Genomic DNA, 20465 nt, shown 5'->3' on the forward strand with positions numbered 1-20465 from the left:
GTGTTTTTTCAGGACTTCTACAGCCACAGTAACTGGGTGGATCTGGGATACACTGAACCCTACGCCAACCTGATCCGCCCCGATCTCCCACTGGAAAACCTGGCAGGTAGGGAGGGCTTGAGTTAATGCAGCAACGAGGACAGCGAGGCATGGGATCCAACTGGAGGGAGGGAGGAAGGGTGGTAGGGCAGGGAGGGAGGGAGGGTGGGAGGGTGGTAGGGCAGGGAGGGAGGGAGGGTGGAAGGGCAGGGAGGGAGGGCTTGAGTTAATGCAGCAACGAGGACAGAGAGGCATGGGATCCAACTGGAGGGAGGGAGGAAGGGTGGTAGGGCAGGGAGGGAGGGAGGGTGGTAGGGCAGGGAGGGAGGGAGGGTGGAAGGGCAGGGAGGGAGGGAGTGTGGTAGGGCAGGGAGGGAGGGAGAGTGGTAGGGCAGGGAGGGAGGGAGGTTGGGAAGGGAGGGAGGGAGAGTGGTAGGGCAGGGAGGGAGGGAGGGTGGTAGGGGAGGGAAGGAAGGAGGGAGGGAGGGTGGTAGGGGAGAGAAGGAAGGAGGGAGGGAGGGAGATTGGGCAGGGAAGGAAGGAAGGAGGGAGGGTGGTAGGGCAGGGAAGGATGGAGGGTGGTAGGGCAGGGAAGGAAGAAGGAAGGAGGGAAGGAAGGTTATAGGGAAGGGAAGGAAGGAGGGAGGGTTATAGGGAAGGAGGGAGGGAGGGTGGTAGAGCAGGGAAGGAAGAAGGAAGGAGGGAAGGAAGGTTATAGGGAAGGGAAGGAAGGAGGGAAGGTTATAGGGAAGGGAAGGAAGGAGGGTGGTAGGCAAGGATGGAAGGAAGGAAGGAGGGAGAGTGGTATGGAATGTGAAGAAAAAGAACGATAGCAGATAAAAACAGGAGACGAGATAAAGAGATAAATCTGAAGACACATGACTCGACCTTCGCCTCTCCCGAGCCCATTGGGGAGTTGCAGCGATGAGACAAGAATGTAATTGGAACGCAATTGGATATCAGGAATTTGGGGAGAAAAAAGGGGGAGAAATACAAAAATTAAATATATTTAAAAAAAATGTAAATGCAAAAAAATATACCAAATGAAAGTATTTTATACTACAACATATCTACACTATATATACAAAAGTATGTTGACACCCCTTTAAATGAGTGGATTTGGCTGTTTCACCCACACCTGTTGCTGACAGGTGTATAAAATCGAGCACACCGCCATGCAATCTCCATAGACAAACATTGGCAGTAGAATGGCCTTACTGAAGACTTCACTGACTTTTAACGTGGCACCATCATAGGATGCCATCTTTCCAACATATTTTCTGCCCCGCTAGAGCTGCCCGGATAGCTGTAAGAGCAGTTATTGTGAAGTGGAAATGTTTAGGAGCAACAATGCAAACTTTTAGGCCACACAAGCTCACAGAATGGGACCGCCGAGTGCTGAAGCTCGTAAAAATCGTATGTCCTCGGATGCAACACTCACTACCGAGTTCCAAACTGCCTCTGGAAGCACAACTGCACAATAACTTTTCGTAGGGAGCTTCATGAAATGGGGTTCCATGGCCGAGCAGCCTCACACAAGCCTAAGATCACCATGTACAATGCCAAGAGTGTTGTAAAGCTGGCCACCATGGGACTCTGGAGCAGTGAAAATGCATTCTCTGGAGAGATGAATCACTCTTCATCATCTGGCTGTCCAATGGACTAATATGGGTTTGGCAGATGCCAGGAGAACACTCCCTGCCTCAATGCATAGTGCCAACTGTTTGCTGGAGGAGGATTAATGGTCTGGGACTGTTTTTCATGGTTTGGGCCCCTTAGTTCCAGTGAAGGGAAATCTTGACGTTACAGCACACAATGACATTCTAGACGATTCAGTACTTCTGAGTTTGTGGCAACAGTTTGGGGAAGGTCCTTTCCTGTATCAGCTTGACAATGACCCCGGGCACAAAGCGAGGTCCATAGAGAAATGGTTTGTTGAAATCGGTGTGGAAGAACTTGACAGGCCTGCACAGAGCCCTGACCTCAACCCCATCGAACATCTTTGGCATGAATTGGAACACCGACTGCGAGCCAGGCCTAATCGCCCAACATCAGTGCCCGACCTCACTAATGCTCTTGTGGCTGAATGGAAGTCCCCACAGCAATATTCCAATATCTAGTAGAATGCCTTCCCAGAAGAGTGGAGGCTGTTATAGCAGAAGAGGGGGGACCAACTCCATATTAATGCCCATGATTTTGGAATGAGACAAACAGGTGTCCACATACTTTTGGTCATGTAGTGAGTGTATTTGTATGTGTTGTAGAAACTACTGGGGGCTAGCATATTGGCTTGTCTCACTGGTGATGTGTAGAGGTGTAGTGACACATTTGGGGATTTTAGAGATATCTTTCAATTATTTTGAATGACAGTGAACAAAAGTATTTCATATATTGTATAGACTAAAAAAACAAAGAAGTTGAATAAAATACTTATTTTACTATGAAGATAAGGGGTGTCCCTCAGTTTTATGTCATTTGTGTTACGCCCTTGAAAATCACAGATGAAAAAGATATACAATGAGCCTAGTGGTTAGAGCCTTGGGCCAGTAACCAAAAGGTTGCAGGATTGAATCCCGAGCTGACAAGGTAAAAATCTATCATTCTACCCCTGAGCAAGGCAGTTAACCCATTGTTCCCCAGGCCCCGAAGACGTGGATGTCGATTAAGGCAGCCCTCCGCACCTCTCTGACTCAGAGGGGTTGGGTTAAATGCGGAAGATTCATTTCAGTTGAATACCTTCAGTTGTACAAATGACTAGGTATCCCCCTTTCCAAGGGTTATCTGGGGAGGGTTTATGTTAAAGAAAATGATTAGCTAATCACACCCTATCAGTATGTCATGCTTTTGATGATTCCGTGAATCATTTGGTGTGTCTCAATCCAATGTGTCACTTGGTGTTAGTCAATTTAAATGAAGGGAAATAACAATGTGAGCAAAATCATGATTCACATCACTAGTAAATCATTTTATAGGCTTGATGACCTCAGATTTGAGCATTTGTGGCCTCCATTTCAGAAAATCCGACTTTACTTAAAATGTCTCATTGTTGTTACCATCATTGATATTACTACTCCTACAGGTGGTACAATGTTATTATAATGGTAAAAACTATTTAAAGTTATTAAGCTGCCATATTGGTTCATTTAGAATGGGAAGATGTACACAAATGCATTCATATAACAATAAATCTGCATTTGTTTTATGTCACCGTAATTCAAGAACGACCCTTGAAAGTTGTGTTTTGGATTTGTAGATGTTAAAACCCCGACCTGCAGTGACTGTGCCAATGGGGGGTTCTGTTCCAACTCCATCCTTCCTAACATCCTTAATGAGAAGAAACTCACCTCTGGGTACATGGGGATCTTGTCCTCAGCTAAGCCTAAAGGTACACGCACGCACACACACACCAACACACACACTACCCTCCCCACATACCCACACACTCTCTAAATAACACCCATCATCACCTCTCCCCCCCAGGTAAGTGTAGTCATGGCGGTGCAGCTGACCTAACCAGCTCCAAGGCTCCTCGCGGGGGCATCAGCAAGGATGAGCGTCGCTCTGACAACGTGGCCCTGCACACCGCTGCTGTCACCGTGGCAACAACCGCAACCCTCCAGCTGCTGGACGACATCCGGGGAGCCGCCGGTGACAACAACTACCTACGGTACGGAGAGGGGTAGAGGGGGGTGAAGGGGAGGAGAGGGGTAGAGGAGGGTGAAGGGGAGGAGAGGGGTAGAGGGGAGTGAAGGAGAGGAGAAGGGTAGAGGCGGGTTAAGGGGAGGAGAGGGGGTGAAGGGGAGGAGAGGGGTAGAGGAGGGTGAAGGAGAGGGGTAGAGGGGGGTGAAGGGGAGGAGAGGGGTAGAGGGGGGAGAAGGGGAGGAGATGGGGTGAAGGGGAAGAGAGGGGTAGAGGGGGGTGAAGGAGAGGAGAGGGGTAGAGGAGGGTGAAGGGGAGGAGAGGGGGTGAGGGGAAGAGAGGGGTAGAGGGGGTGAAGGAGAGGAGAGGGGTAGAGGGGGGTGAGGGGAGGAGAGGGGTAGAGGGGGCTGAATTGGAAAGGTACAGGGGGGAAGGGTAGAGAGGGGAAGGGTAGAGAGGGGGTGAAGCAGAGGAGTTCAGTAGGGGGGAGGAGTAGAGGGGGGTGAAGGGGAGGAGAGGGGGGAAGAGGGAAATACCCATGTTGACGTTACTCACACTCTCTATCTCTTTATCTCTCTCTCTCTCCCACAGCTTCATGGGCATAGCGCGTTCGTCAGTGGTTGTTTTTGTGATCGACACCACGGGGAGCATGAGTGATGACATCCTTGAAGCCAAGAGAGTCGTCTATGAGATCATCGACAGCAAGAAGGGAACGCAGGATGAGCCCTCCCTGTACATCCTGGTCCCATTCAATGACCCAAGTAAAGCTGGCTTTACACTCCACCAAGCATTCTCCTTAGCAAAACATCACTGACAAACTCTGGCTGTCACCGAAATGCCTGTGTGATGTGTGGTTAAGTCAGGAAGTGGTTAGTGATCACTGTGTGTTTGTGTGTTTAGAGTTTGGACCCCTGATAAAAACGACAAACCCTAATGTTATGAAAGCAGAGATCGCTAACCTCACGGCTGAAGGAGGTGGAGACCTCCCTGAGATGTGCCTATCAGGGCTCCAGGTACAGTGATTTGCATGACTATCTTCCAATCAGGTTTCAGATATAATCCCTTAATCTATAGTGCAATAATAGACAATAATAAAAGACACGAAATCTCTCTCTCTCTCTCTCTATCTCTCTCTCTCTATCTCTCTCTCTCACCCTCTCTCTCTCCCTCTCTCTCTGTCTCTCTCTCTCTCATTTCAATTCAATTCAAGGGGCTTTATTGGCACGGGAAACATATGTTTACATTGGATAAAAAAAGTGAAACAAACAATGAAAAGTGAACAGTAGATGTTACACTCACACAAGTTCCAAAAGGAAAAAGACATTTCAGACGTCATATTATGTGTTGTAACGATGTGCAAATAGTTAAAGTACAAAAGGGAAAATAAATCTAAATAAATATGGCTTGTATTTACAATGGTGTTTGTTCTTCACTGGTTGTCCTTTTCTTGTGGCAACAAGTCACAAATATTGCTGCTGTGATGGCATACTGTGGTATTTCACCCAGTAGATACAGGAGTTGATCAAAATATGATTTTTTTCCGAATTCTTTGTGGATCTGTGTAATCTGAGGGAAATGTGTGTCTCTAATATGGTCATATATTTGGCAGGAGGTTAGGAAGTGCAGCTCAGTTTCCACTTCATTTTGTGGGCAGTGTTTACATAGCTGGTCTTCTCTTGAGCCATGTCTGCCTACGGCGACCTTTCTCAATAGCAAAGCTATGCTCACTGAGTCTGTACATAGTCAAAGCTTTCCTTAAATTTGGGTCAGTCACAGTGTTCAGTTATTCTACCACTGTGCACTCTCTGTTTAGGGCCAAATGGCATTCTAGTTTGCTGTGTTTTTCTGTTAATTCTTTCCATTGTGTCAAGTAATTATCTTGTTGTTTTCTCATGATTTGGTTGGGTCTAATTGTGTTGCTGTCCTGGGGCTCTGTGGGGTCTGTTTGTGTTTGTGAACAGAGCCCCAGGACCAGCTTGCTTAGGGGACTCTTCTCCAGGTTCATCTCTCTGTAGGTGATGGCTTTGTTTTGGAAGGTTTGGGAATCGTTCCTTTTAGGTTGTTGTTGAATTTAACAGCTCTTTTCTGGATTTTGATAACTCTCTCTCTCTAGTTGGCGCTGACCGGTGCCCCTGCGTCGTCCAACATCTATGTTTTCACAGATGCCGTTGCTAAGGACATTGAATTAAAGGAAACGATCGTGGCCCTGATCAGGAGCACCAAGTCAACCGTGAGCACTTCCTCAAACACTTCCTGTTTTAGAAGAAAACATTTCCTGCAGTTCAGGGTTGTATTCATTAGACCACACAGTAGCAAAATGCAGCAAAATGCGCAATTCTTATTGGACAAGTAGTCATTGCCTTTTTTCTTTCTTTCTTCGTTTGGTGCCTAATGAATACGTCCAGGCAAACCACCCGACCTCTCTCAAACACACCTATGTGTCTCTCCAGGTGTCTTTCTTCATGACTAATGATGGTGCTGGTGCTAGAAGGAGGAGGCGTGGAGTAGAGTCCAGGGCAGCTACATTCGAGACCTACAAGGACCTGGCGCTGGCGTCTGGTGGTCAGGCCATTGGAGTCACCAAGGAAAATCTGCCCCAGGCCACTGACGTCATCATCGACTCCTCCACCTCCGCTCTGGTGAGTCAACACTGGTGGCCGTTTTGTTTTGGATCAGTTTTTTTATTTAAAATCAATCAAAACTTGATGAATGAAAAACAAATAAATGCTCAATGAACTTTAAAAATGCCTTGGCATGTCAAAATAACATAACATAATATCATAGCATAACATAGAACACTGTAGCATTACATAAAATAACATAAAATAACAGCATAACATAAAATAACATAAAATAACAGCATAACATAAAATAACATAAAATAACATAAAATAACAGCATAACATAAAATAACAGCATAACATAAAATAACATAAAATAACATAAAATAACATAAAATAACAGCATAACATAAAATAACAGCATAACATAAAATAACATAAAATAACATAAAATAACAGCATAACATAAAATAACATAAAATAACATAAAATAACAGCATAACATAAAATAACATAAAATAACATAAAATAACAGCATAACATAAAATAACATAAAATAACATAAAATAACAGCATAACATAGCATAGCATACTGTAGCATAACATAAAATAACATAAAATAACATAAAATAACATAAAATAACAGCATAACATAGCATAGCATACTGTAGCATAACATAAAATAACATAAAATAACATAAAATAACAGCATAACATAGCATAGCATACTGTAGCATAACATAAAATAACATAAAATAACATAAAATAACATAAAATAACAGCATAACATAAAATAACATAAAATAACAGCATAACATAAAATACCATAAAATAACAGCATAACATAAAATAACAGCATAACATAAAATAACATAAAATAACAGCATAACATAAAATAACAGCATAACATAAAATAACAGCATAACATAAAATAACAGCATAACATAAAATAACATAAAATAACAGCATAACATAAAATAACAGCATAACATAAAATAACATAAAATAACAGCATAACATAAAATAACATAAAATAACAGCATAACATAAAATAACATAAAATAACAGCATAACATAAAATAACAGCATAACATAAAATAACATAAAATAACAGCATAACATAAAATAACATAAAATAACAGCATAACATAAAATAACACAGCATAACATAAAATAACAGCATAACATAAAATAACATAAAATAACAGCATAACATAAAATAACAGCATAACATAAAATAACATAAAATAACAGCATAACATAAAATAACATAAAATAACAGCATAACATAAAATAACACAGCATAACATAAAATAACAGCATAACATAAAATAACATAAAATAACAGCATAACATAAAATAACAGCATAACATAAAATAACAGCATAACATAAAATAACAGCATAACATAAAATAACAGCATAACATAAAATAACATAAAATAACAGCAGAACATAAAATAACATAAAATAACAGCATAACATAAAATAACATAAAATAACAGCATAACATAAAATAACATAAAATAACAGCATAACATAAAATAACAGCATAACATAAAATAACAGCATAACATAAAATAACAGCATAACATAAAATAACATAAAATAACACAGCATAACATAAAATAACATAAAATAACATAGCGTAGCATAACATAAATTAACATAGCATGACAAAACCAGTAATCCCAGCCCCCGTCCCACAGGAGGGCTTTTGCTTCTTGGTAGGCCGTCATTGTAAATAAGAATTTGTTCTTAACTGACTTGCCTAGTTAAATAAAGGTTAAAACAAGGTTAAATAAAATACATTAAATAAAAACAGTAGGTAACTATTTATGTCACTTCCACTTTCTCTCCTTTCTCATTCTGTCCATTTCTCCTCCTCCTCAGGTGATAGTCCTACAGCGAGCGAGGAACCCAGGCAGAGCTGAGACATTCTCCTTCCTGCTGGACGAGTCTCTGAACAACATCACCATCTACATCACTGGAAATACCATCACCTTCACCCTGAAGAACCCTGCAGGTAAGAACCTCAAACATCACTGGATAGTCCCTCACCTTCACCCTGAAGAACCCTGCAGGTAAGAACCTCAAACATCACTGGATAGTCCCTCACCTTCACCCTGAAGAACCCTGCAGGTAAGAACCTCAAACATCACTGGAAAGACCCCCACCTTCACCTTGATGAACCCAGCACGTAAGAACCTTAAACACATAGACAGATCTAAGGTAAGGTTTTAGGTAAGAGTTCACCTCACAGAGTAGCATGACGTTTCCTCTGGACACTGATCGAAGGTCAGAAGTGGAGAATCTTGGTTGCTGCCCTATAGCCAGCCGGTGTGATGGGGATGTGTGAGCAGTGGTGGAAAAAATGACTCAATTGTCATACTTGAGTAAAAGTAAAGAAACCTTACCTGAAAATGACTCAATTAAAAGTGAAAGTTATCCAGTAACTTGAGTAATAGTCTAAACGTATCTGGTTTTAAATGTACTTAAGGGCAGTAGGAGAAAAAGTCATCAGTAGTCATATTTGAGTAAAAGGACAAAGTAAAAGTAAATGCTATACATTAAATTCCTGATATTTAGCAAACCAGACGGACAGCCAGGGACACACCCCAACACTAAGTTGAGTCCGCCAGATCACAGGCAGTAGGGATGGCAAAGCATTATATTGATAGGTGCCATAATTCCATCCTGCTTGAGCATTCTAAATGTAACGAGTACTTTTAACTGCAGGGAAAACGTATGGAGTAAAAAGTACATTATTGATTTTAGGAATGTAGTGGAGTAGAAGTAAAAGTTATCAAAAATATAAATAGTAAAGTAAAGTACAGATACCCCCCCAAAAACGACTTACTTAAGTACTTTACACCCCTGTGTGTGAGACAACCATGCTTGAATGTGTTCCACCAGGTGTGGCCAGGTATGTTTGACTGGCATCCTGCAATAATCCCATTTCACCCTCCTTGCCCCTACAGGTGTGACCCAGAAACAGAACGAGGCCAACGGGGAACTGGGGACTGTCCAGACGGTGGGCAACCTCTACCGGGTCCGTCTGGCCTCCAACAAACAGACAGGATTATGGGAAATCAGCATGAACTCCAACCAGCCCTACACACTGAAGGTCACGGGTGAGTTACCATAGAGATACGCATATCCTGTTTAATTATGTGTGTTACGCTCATGCTCAACACTAGAATGCAGCCACGATACATACAGTACCCAGACCTGGGTTCAAAAACGGTTTGAAATAATTTAGAATACTTTAAAATACTATTTAAAACTACGTCAAAACGATTTAACAATTTGACCCCAGGTCTGGAAGAGCCATATAGAGAAGGGAGAGAACACAGCCCTCACTCATTGTGTCTGTCTGCAGCCTGGTCTCATAGACTAGATGTAACATAGTAAAAGTAAATCTTGGAAACTCAAGTTAGTATGATATGTTATGTTTGGTATGGTTACATAAGACAGAAGGTTTCTTAAGGCAAAAACAAAAAGAGGGTGGATAGGTGGGGTGTATAATGCAAATTGTCTAACAACCCAAAGGTTATGTGTTCGAATCTCACCATGGAAAACTTTAGCATTTTAGCTAATTAGCAACTTTGCAACTACTTAGCATGTTAGCTAAACCTAACCCGTACCTTAACCCTTTTAACTAACTCTTCCCCTAACCCTAACCTTAGCTATTTGACCTAACTCCTAACCTTAACCCTAATCCAGGGGTCTACAATCTTTTCTAGCATGAGAGCTACTTAAACAAAAAAATAATAATATCACAAGCTACAACATTTTTATATAGCTTTCAAATAGACACATTCTTCTCATCTCCCCTGTGACTCTTCCCCGGGCCTTTAATATACAAGAGAAAGTAAAGCACTATGTTTTCTGTCAATGTATTGTTTGTTTCCCAAATTCGTAAACATATTTACAATTCCTAACATATTGTACCAATTGCAATTTGTAACATATCATCCGAAATGGATGATGGGAAATCCACAAATGAATGCATAACATATGAAACATAACACATAACACTAAATGGAGAGTCTCGGATTTACTTCCAGAATAATACAACATTGTGAGACCAGGTCGATGTGTGTTGAAGCGTCTGTGTGTTTGTCTCCAGGTCAGAGTACCATTGCCTTCATTTATGACTTTGTGGAGACTTTCGATGGACCTCATCCAGGATATGCCCTCATCTCTGGCCGTCCACAAGCAGGTAAAACACTACAACATCCTCTTAAAATCATTGCCACATCAAGCAGCTAATCTGTCAATCATCATTTTACTATTGTGATGTCATGGCGACATATTCTACTTGAATGCAGCTGCGACTTAAAACACTAGAACCGCCTGGCCTTTCAGCATATAAATACCCGCTAGAGAATGTTGCCGGGCGTCCATTTTAGCATACGCATCACATAAACCCGCAAGGTGTCCAAACAAATGCTCCAATGCTTGATAAATATTGCCTAAAGGATTAATATTGCCTTAAGGATTAATTACATTAAGAAATATTTGTGAAAAAATATATGTTTTAATAGTTATTTGTTTAGATGGAGTCCATGGATATGTTTTGTATTATTCTACAGTAGGCCTATAGCTTATTTTTGTTTCCCTTACAATAAAGACATTACAGTGTAATACATTTGATCCACTTCATTTGTAGATTCGATTATTAATAGAGTTATAGTAATTAGTAAAGTCCAGTTTTTTTTTTTTTTTTTGTCAAAGTAGAAACCAAAAAGCTGATGATTATGAAAATAATAATAATAATAATATAACCAGCCAGGTGCGCAGGTGAAATTATTTTCTGTATTCCTAAACAAAAGCACCAGCGCATGAACAATTGTAAAGGATGAATTGCATAAAGAAATATTCATGAAAATATATTCATGACAAGATATAAAAACAGTAGGGTGTTGATTGTATCAGACACAGTATTGTGCAAGTTTACCTGTGCCTTTAGCATGAATCAATCTCGTCTTCTCTTAATGCTTCAGGCCCACAGTCCTCACACAGCTTTCAAACAAATCGGTTGCAGTGAACAATGTTTTCACCGGCCTTGTTTTGTGTGCACCTGCCGACTTGACAGTGTGTCCTCTTTTTCCCAGTGGGAGCTGGGGTGCTTGGGGAAGAGGGAGAGCAGGACACGCTGTGGCCTTGACAGCGTCTTCTTTTTCCCAGTGGGAGCTGGGGTGCTTGGGGAAGAGGGAGAGCAGGACACGCTGCGGCCTTGGAAGCCTGCTAGGCGGCTGTAGCTTCCTACTTAGCGTTCATGTCATTCTCACGAAGCACACGTGCCAGATCCATGATGAAATCTCTCTCGCTGACTGTCTTGTCCAGGCATTGTTTGTACAACACGTGCGCGTTGATAGCAGTCATGTCGAGCACGTTGTAGAACACCTCAACTGGCCAGCGTCGAGTACCTCCTTTTACAGAGTACAGTCTTGTCGAGTGCATCCACACCAACCTATTGCATTAAATAAAATAGAATAGGAAATGTTAGAATGATATAATAATAATAATACTAACAATAACAATAATATGAATGTAATATAGTATTTGGTGTTTGGCTATCTGTATATGGAAGAGATACATACCTTTGGGCGATTGTAATCTGTCAACGTCTCCGTATTCTTCTTCTGGTCACTGCCAATGGCAACAGTGGGATGCATGGTGCTGAAGATGCAAACAGATTTTTGTGTGTGTTAAAGCCGTTAGATGCAGTTATACCAAAGCGCACATGGTTTTACCACGGGGCCACGGGGCCACGGGGCCACAAGTTCTGGTTCACTGCTTTCTCTATCAGAAGGTAGGCTGGTCCTTTTTGATGTATTGTAGGTCAAAACATTGGATCCTGTTCATTTAGAAAGTCAATTTGCAAAAACTGCATTTACCTATAGACATATCACAGGTACTGCATGACCTGCTCTTGACAACTCTTTAAATTCCTTCCTTCAATCTTCAGAACACTGTACAGATGGATGCATTGGTGCCCTTCGGGCGACTCAGATTGTTGGTTGAGGAACTCTACTGAGCAAAGTGGTTGTTTTTCATGATTCATGTTTTGTATTTAAAAAGCATTTGTTAGTGTATTTCCTATGCTCCCATGCTGCCTCGATTGTGCAATTGTGGTCATGCAGGGATCCCTTGTAAAAGAGACCTTTACCTTGTATAATCAGAGACCTTTACCTTGTATAATCAGAGACCTTTACCTTGTATAATCAGAGACCTTTACCTTGTATAATCAGAGACCTTTACCTTGTATAATCAGAGACCTTTACCTTGTATAATCAGAGACCTTTACCTTATATAATTAGAGACCTTTACCTTGTATAATCAGAGACCTTTACCTTGTATAATCAGAGACCTTTACCACTATAATCAGTCACAAAACGTCATTACTACCTATAATCAGTCACAAAACGTCATTACTACCTATAATCAGTCACAAAACATCATTACATCCGATAATCTGTCAGAAAATGTAATTATTTATAATTTGTCATAATGTATCTGGCCCTAGAACATTTACATAGCCACACCCTTCAAGAGCATGTTTCCTGTTTCCTCCTCTCTCTCTTCCTCTTTTATCTCCCTATCCTTATACTCTTCCTCCTCTCGCTTTCCCTCCGTTCCTCCTCTCCTCCCAGGCATGCCTGCCATGTTGTTGGTATCCGTGTTGGGCAGAAAGGGCCCAGCCTCTGTCAAGGTGGCTGACATTGCCTTGGTGACCGTGTCAGGGTTAGAGGTCGTAGGCGGGGCCCTGGAAGACATGGGCAATGGGAAGTTCCTAGTTACGGTAACCAAGGTCCCTGCGGGGGAGTTTGTGGTGCTGTTGAACGGGACAGACGTGGTCTCCTCCACCGTGTTCCAGAGACAGTCCACCACTCAGATGTCTGTCTCCAAGGTTACCATCAAGGTAAGTGATGCTGACACACTTCCTGTTTACATTGAAAATCGCATTTCATTTGTAAATCGTGAAGGAGTTCATATTGCATATTGGGATAGTGTTAGACAAAAACCATGGTCATAGACATTTTCAAAAGTGGACCTCACAACAACTACTCAACAGATCTTGTTGTTCTTGTCTTCTCAGGCCGTGGTGGACAGAAGCATGGAGCCTGGTAAACCCTTCACCCTTCCCTTCACCGTCATGACCGACGCCACTGGAGGCAGCTACACAATCAGTGCCAGAAACGACCGAGACTTCAAAATGAACGTCCCCGGCAGGTAGGGATCAGGGCTGGAATATCCTGAGACTGATTCCAGATCAGTATGTACACATTGGCCATAGGAATAATTTCAGCATAAACAGATTAGGGACCAAAACAGATCTGTTCAAAATCAGCTTCTCCTCTATGCTGGCAAAAACCTTAAGAAAAATTGTCCTCTCTTGGCATCACTTGTATTGACACTTAATGCTATCCCATTGCTGCTGCTAACTTATCAGCATCGCTGTGACCACCGGAGGAAACGCCACCGGTGAACTGACCATCACGGTGCCCGCCAACACACCCTCAGGAACAGACGTCACCCTGACCATCGAGGCTGTGGCCCCCGGGGCGTCCGACTCCAACTACGCCGTCCTGCGCCTCTCTGTCGTCACCAAGGTAACCTCAGATATATGTCCAGATATAGCAGATATGCTAGAGAGTGGAGGTATAGATAAAGATACACTAGAGACCTGAGAGGCCTATATGAGCTTTGTCCACCATATGGGCTGTCTCCACTATATGGGCTGTCTCCACTATATGAGCTGTCTCCACTCTATGGGCTATCTCTACTGTATGAGCTGTCTCTACTATATGAGCTGTCTCCACTATATGAGCTGTCTCCACTATATGAGCTGTCTCCACTATATGGGCCGTCTCCACTATATGGGCCGTCTCCACTATATGAGCTGTCTCTACTATATGAGCTGTCTCTACTATATGAGCTGTCTCCACTATATGAGCTTTGTCCACCATATGGGCTGTCTCCACTCTATGGGTTATCTCTACTATATGAGCAGTCTCCACTATATGAGCTATCTCTACTATATGAGCTGTCTCCACTATATGAGCTGTCTCCACTATATGAGCTGTCTCCACTATATGAGCTGTCTCCACTATATGGGCTGTCTCCACTATGTGAGCTGTCTCTACTATATGGGCCGTCTCCACTCAATGGGCTATCTCTACTATATGAGCTTTGTCCACCATATGGGCTGTCTCCACTATATGAGCTGTCTCCACAATATGAGCTGTCTCCACAATATGGGCTGTCTCCACTATGTGGGCTGTCTCCACTATGTTGGCTGTCTCCACAATATGGGCTGTCTCCACTATGTGGGCTGTCTCCACTATATGAGCTGTCTCGACTGTCTCCACAATATGGGCTGTCTCCACTATATGAGCTGTCTCCACTATGTTGACTGTCTCCACAATATGGGCTGTCTCCACTATATGAGCTGTCTCCACTATATGGGCTGTCTCCACAATATGGGCTGTCTCCACTATGTGGGCTGTCTCCACTATGTTGGCTGTCTCCACAATATGGGCCGTCTCCACTTCTCCCTCATCATGATGGTTGCGGTGTCTCTCTCTCTCTCTCTCTCTCTCTCTCTCTCTCTCTCTCTCTCTCTCTCTCTCTGCAGGTGACAGATTTCACCCCTCCCCAGTGTGAGATGGTTATCACCTCGTCGGTTGACTGCCCAGCTGACACTGCAGCCTGCAGCTCCGCCTTCTGGCAGCTCTCTGCCAACCTGACCGACGGTGTCAATGGCACGGGCATCACCAGCCTCAAACACCGCCAGGGAGTGGGCAGCCTCACCCACACGGACCTGAAGCAGACAGTCGTTGCAGCAGAGTTCAACGCTTCGTGCTGCTCTCTGACAGTGGAGCTGGTGGCGGTGGACAAAGCCATGAATGTCGGCACCTGCCGGTTTTCCATCGTCCGCAACGCGGGACCGCCCTCCATGGCTCTGTCCCTCCCACTGTTGGTGTGTCTGCTGGTCTCTGCCTTCTTCACTACGTCCTTCACTGACTTACTAATCTGATTTTAACCTCATGGACTGACTGACTGCCAACCCGATACTACCTCTTAAACTTAAAGAAGAAACATTTCTCAACCAAATTTCTATGTTTGATGTAAATGGCATGTCATAGAAGGGTTCAGAATACCTGTTTTGTGATTTCACCTGTTTTTCAGAACTTATCCCAAATAGCAAATGACTTCCTCATCCTCGTTGTGTAGTATGAGGCTCTGAAAACACATGAAGAAAGGCTCCAAAAACACCCAGATACGTCCTTTTAGAAACGGCAAAGATCTCAGTATAGTGATGCAGGTCTTTAGATGTTGTACACGTGAAATTGTGCCTTTCAGAACTTTATCCGCAATATTATATTCCTTTTCTGCGCCACTCGAGACGATTCCCCTCCTATATCGGGCGCTTTGCCTTAACTTTCTGAAGATCAACAACGTTTTATCCTTTCGACAGGAGGGGATTTTGTCTTTCTTTAAACTTTCTTTATTTCATCAAACGATGATGATTTTTTACAATTTTTATATAAATGATGATTGCCGAATAATGTTGACGGTATACGGGGCATGTGATGTTATCACTTAACCATAATGCTCCCCTCTCCACGTGATTCTAAATGCCTACTGCTTGCTAAAGCTATTTCTCAACTATAAACACAATGTTTCTTTGCAGGATCCTTGTCCTGACTTTCCAGAATGCCTGAATTGCTTCGCCTTGCTTTTCTGATTGGCTGGATACAAGTTTCAACATCCAATTATTTCAGATCTAGTAGAGTGCAAGTTTCACTGTGGCACCGTGGCGATACGTTGGCACATGATGATCATTATTAGAATATGCCAAATATCAGTCAATTCCTGCATTCTATTCATGCTGGCTTTTGCCTGAGACAGATCGGTTGGAGGGCAGACAGACTATCACCAATGTATTAATTGCCAATTTGCCGAAATGGGTAATGGAAACACTTCAACCACAACGTTTTTGATATAGGTTTTCTATAGGTGTGATGTCATTACGTCCATCTGTTTTTATCGACACAAGACAGTTCAGTGGAAACGCGCCGTAGCAGGTAACTTTCTAAATGTCTACAAAACATCACTGGACAAGTTAATGGAAACATAGCTAGTGATGGCGCAATTGGGCATCAGGTTACTTACTGTATGATATGATAAGGAAAGATAATATGTTTATTAACACCTATCCAGGTGTTGTTAGATCTGGCAGGCATCTGCAAAGTTTTCATCTGGGAACGTACCCAAGGCCACCATGAAAATGAATGTTTCTCGTGTAGAAAAGAGCCAGCAGCTTTTCTCAAGGCAATTTCTCAACATGTTACTTGCACTGTAATAGTGATGTTTTAATGTTTGTCTCCAGTTTACCTCTCTGGCGTGAATAAAAAGCTCTGCTGTCCTGCTGCACTGGTGACTCTGTTATTTGTTTTGTTATGATACGGAGGGAGTTTAGTAGCCGTGTGAAACTAGCCTGGGCCCGGTTTCCCAAAGTCATCTTAAGGCTAAATTCATCTTCAGAACCTTTGTAGGAACATCGTTAAATCCGAGCTGTTTCCCAAAACCGTGGTTATTAACGTTGCACTTGAAAACACTCGTAGTCTAAGCACTGCCTCGGACCACACGTAGAACAGCTAAGTGCTTCGCTAAATGTTTTGTTGCTCTCCTGTGTCACTTTATACAGCGAAGATGCCTGCTAAACATAGAGTCACGTGTTTTGTCAATTTCTCTGTGATTGCCGATAACTTCAGAACAAAGTTGACTACAAAAACAAAGATGACTGCATTCAAATATAAATACATTAGGTAATAGGCCTATTTCAATCATATATTCATGTTCAATCTATTTGGATACTTGTAGCCTACACTACTGTCTGTCATTTGTCTCATATTTCATGATGCGCAACGCTGTACCAAATCTGTAACATCACATCCCCACTCTGGAACAACATGACATCACCACTGGAACAACATGACATCACCACTCTGGAACAATATGACATCACCACTCTGGAACAACATGACATCACCACTCTGGAACAATATGACATCACCACTCTGGAACAACATGACATCACCACTCTGGAACAATATGACATCACCACTCTGGAACAACATGACATCCCCACTGGAACAACATGACATCACCACTCTGGAACAATATGACATCACCACTCTGGAACAACATGACATCACCACTCTGGAACAACATCACATCACCACTCTGGAACAACATCACATCACCACTCTGGAACAATATGACATCACCACTCTGGAACAATATGATATCACCACTCTGGAACAACATGACATCACCACTCTGGAACAACATGACATCACCACTCTGGAACAACATCCCATCACCACTCTGGAACAATATGACTTTACCACTCTGGAACAATATGACATCACCACTCTGGAACAACATCACATCACCACTCTGGAACAATATGACATCACCACTATGGAACAACAACAACATGACATCACCACTCTGGAACAACATGACATCACCACTCTGGAACAACATCACATCACCACTCTGGAACAATATGACATCACCACTCTGGAACAACATCACATCACCACTCTGGAAAAACATCACATCACCACTCTGGAAAAACATCACATCACCACTCTGGAAAAACATCACATCACCACTCTGGAACAATATGACATCACCACTCTGGAACAATATGACACAACTACTCTGGAACAACATCACCACTCTGGAACAACATGACATCACCACTCTGGAACAACATCACCACTCTGGAAAAACATGACATAACTACTCTGGAGCAACATGACATCACCACTGGAACAACATGACATCATCACTCTGGAACAACATGACATCACCACTCCGGCCCTAGTAAACTACAGATGACGGAATACAGCCCTGTACATAGTGTAGTGTGGTCCTCTGTAGCTTGGTTTGTAGAGCATAGTGTTTGTAACGCCAGGATTGTGGGTTCGATTCCCGGGACCCATATGTGAAGTGTTAAAAGTAATAAAAGTGTCTGCTAAATATCATGTAATAGTTATTTAATAAAAACATGGTTCTCATTACAATACGGTTGTATTCTGTTATCAAACAGTTTATGAGGGCAGCCGGGGGGGGGTCTGTGATTTAAAAAAAAAGAAGATATGTCATTAATTTACGTTAATTTTCATTAATTTATTAATTTAAGTCCAAAAATGTATGTACCAATCGCAGACTGTAGCTTCCAAATTTATGTTTAATCCCCTCATCAATGTTCCCAGCTTTTACATTGTGGTGACAGTAACAAAGTCCATACATCCACTGTTATTGTAATATGGATGGGAAATAAGCATAACTCATGTATGGTTAATATAATGAACAGATTATATGAGGATCAAGGAGACGGAACATTAAAACACATGACGATACATGCAGGCAGAGTTTAAGAGTTTAAATGGATGCATTATCAGTTAAATGCATCATTTTGTTTTTGTTATTCATATTTTATAAATATTTCATTTAGAAATAATAAAGCATTGAAACGCAAAACACAAACACAGATTGGACTCTACCTACGTGTGTATTTATCCTGCTGTTTTTACCAAACAAATGTCAATTATCATGATTAAGAAACACGCCCTCTCTGTCTCCATCTAGTGGTGATTATCATGATTAAGAAACACGCCCTCTCTGTCTCCATCTAGTGGTGATTATCATGATTAAGAAACACGCCCTCTCTGTCTCCATCTAGTGGTGATTATCATGATTAAGAAACACGCCCTCTCTGTCTCCATCTGGTGGTGATTATCATGATCTTCACTGTATCTACTGAACTTACATCAGTTATCAGCTGCTATCACTGACTCTGTGACCTGTCCAACACAAACCCTTATTAACCCTTCAGAGTCATATAACGTTACCATGACAACAGAACAGATACACACCTCACCAAGGGGGCCTTGGCAGAACCATCTGATACTGTCACTGTCCTCTCCCCTCTGTCTCCTGCCCCCTCCACTCCCATGGGTAAAGCAGGTACTGTGTGTGTGTGTGTGTGTGTGTGTGTGTGTGTGTGTGTGTGTGTGTGTGTGTGTGTGTGTGTGTGTGTGTGCAGACTGGGGTCAGAGTCACAGAGGTGAATATGGGTTGGTAATCTGTGATCAGGGCAGTGACAGGACAGGGTTTCCTAGGGACGTCATAAGGGGCTTCGCCCTCTAACTACTGTTATAAAACTGGGCTGAGCTGCCCAGCTAAGCAGAACTGTGAGACTGTGAACTTGTAAATACACTATAGCCCATATTAAAACACACAAACATATTAAAACACAAGCATATTCACACATGTAACCTGTGAACATAGGATGTTGCCATGGAAACTGTTACGTGAGCTGATGGGTCAATGAGTCTGATGTCAGGTGCTTCTTGCGCTGGTTATCAAAACAACTCTTCAGAAAATTCCAGACAACCCACTGGACACAGATGTCAATTCAACTTCTATTCCATGTTGGTTCAACGTAATTTCATTAAAATGAAGTGGAAAGCATGTTGATACAACCAGTGTGCGCCCAGTTGGTTATCTGTGACGAACGGTAATAAACGCTGATTACCTTTATCGACGCCAAAGAGCAATCACAATCACCTGTCTGCATGCCTTGTGAAATAATATCATCATACCGTAAAGTATCCACCCTAAAGTTAGTGCCATCCTCTCTCTAGTCATTCATGTTACCATCTGAGAGGAAAAAAATAAAAAAATATCTGTAATAAGTTTCCTTTCAAAGTAATCACCTTCTTTGACATCAATAGTCCTCTCTTCAGACTTCCTGTGAAACTAGTACCATAAAACCATTCAGAATTCTTTCAAACCTCATTACTGATTTACAATAAAGAAAGATATGTAATGATTCTGCTTGGATAATCCCTCCAACAAAGACTGAATACAGTATTGTGTGTGTGTATTTATATTTATTATGGATCCCCATTGGCTGTTGCCAAGGCCCCATCTACTCTTCCTGGGGTCCAATCACAATTAAATGCAATAATATAATACAACACATTATTATTTGGACTTGGAGAACTCTGGTGGCATGTATTGTGGGGTATGTATGGGTGTTTGAGCTGAGCGCTAGTCACTTAAATAGACAGCTTGTGATTTCAACCTGTCAATACCTCTCACAAAGACAAGCGGTGATGCAGTTCATCTC

The 20465-nt window shown here is 42.3% G+C and overlaps 1 protein-coding gene across 2 annotated transcripts in view; it reads left to right on the top strand.

The window, feature by feature from the left end:
- The window catches only part of vwa11 (von Willebrand factor A domain containing 11), a 29550-nt gene extending 12863 nt beyond the window's left edge, over positions 1-16687 (top strand). The window contains exons 5-19 of one of the 2 annotated variants that reach the window (XM_036954155.1): positions 13-106; positions 3293-3424; positions 3520-3706; positions 4270-4439; positions 4579-4691; positions 5792-5908; positions 6129-6317; positions 8132-8231; positions 8348-8380; positions 9220-9372; positions 10371-10463; positions 12901-13169; positions 13347-13480; positions 13701-13860; positions 14886-16687. In XM_036954155.1, coding sequence (XP_036810050.1) covers positions 13-106; positions 3293-3424; positions 3520-3706; positions 4270-4439; positions 4579-4691; positions 5792-5908; positions 6129-6317; positions 8132-8231; positions 8348-8380; positions 9220-9372; positions 10371-10463; positions 12901-13169; positions 13347-13480; positions 13701-13860; positions 14886-15287 — 2346 coding nt within the window. In that variant the 3' untranslated portion in view covers positions 15288-16687. Of the gene's footprint in view, positions 1-12; positions 107-3292; positions 3425-3519; positions 3707-4269; positions 4440-4578; positions 4692-5791; positions 5909-6128; positions 6318-8131; positions 8265-8347; positions 8381-9219; positions 9373-10370; positions 10464-12900; positions 13170-13346; positions 13481-13700; positions 13861-14885 lie in introns of both variants that reach the window. The other variant, XM_036954154.1, reaches the window with a different exon arrangement.
- The last annotated feature ends 3778 nt before the right edge of the window (positions 16688-20465 follow it).

This window comes from Oncorhynchus mykiss, chromosome 19 (assembly GCF_013265735.2).
Source record: "Oncorhynchus mykiss isolate Arlee chromosome 19, USDA_OmykA_1.1, whole genome shotgun sequence".
NCBI lineage: Eukaryota > Metazoa > Chordata > Actinopteri > Salmoniformes > Salmonidae > Oncorhynchus > Oncorhynchus mykiss.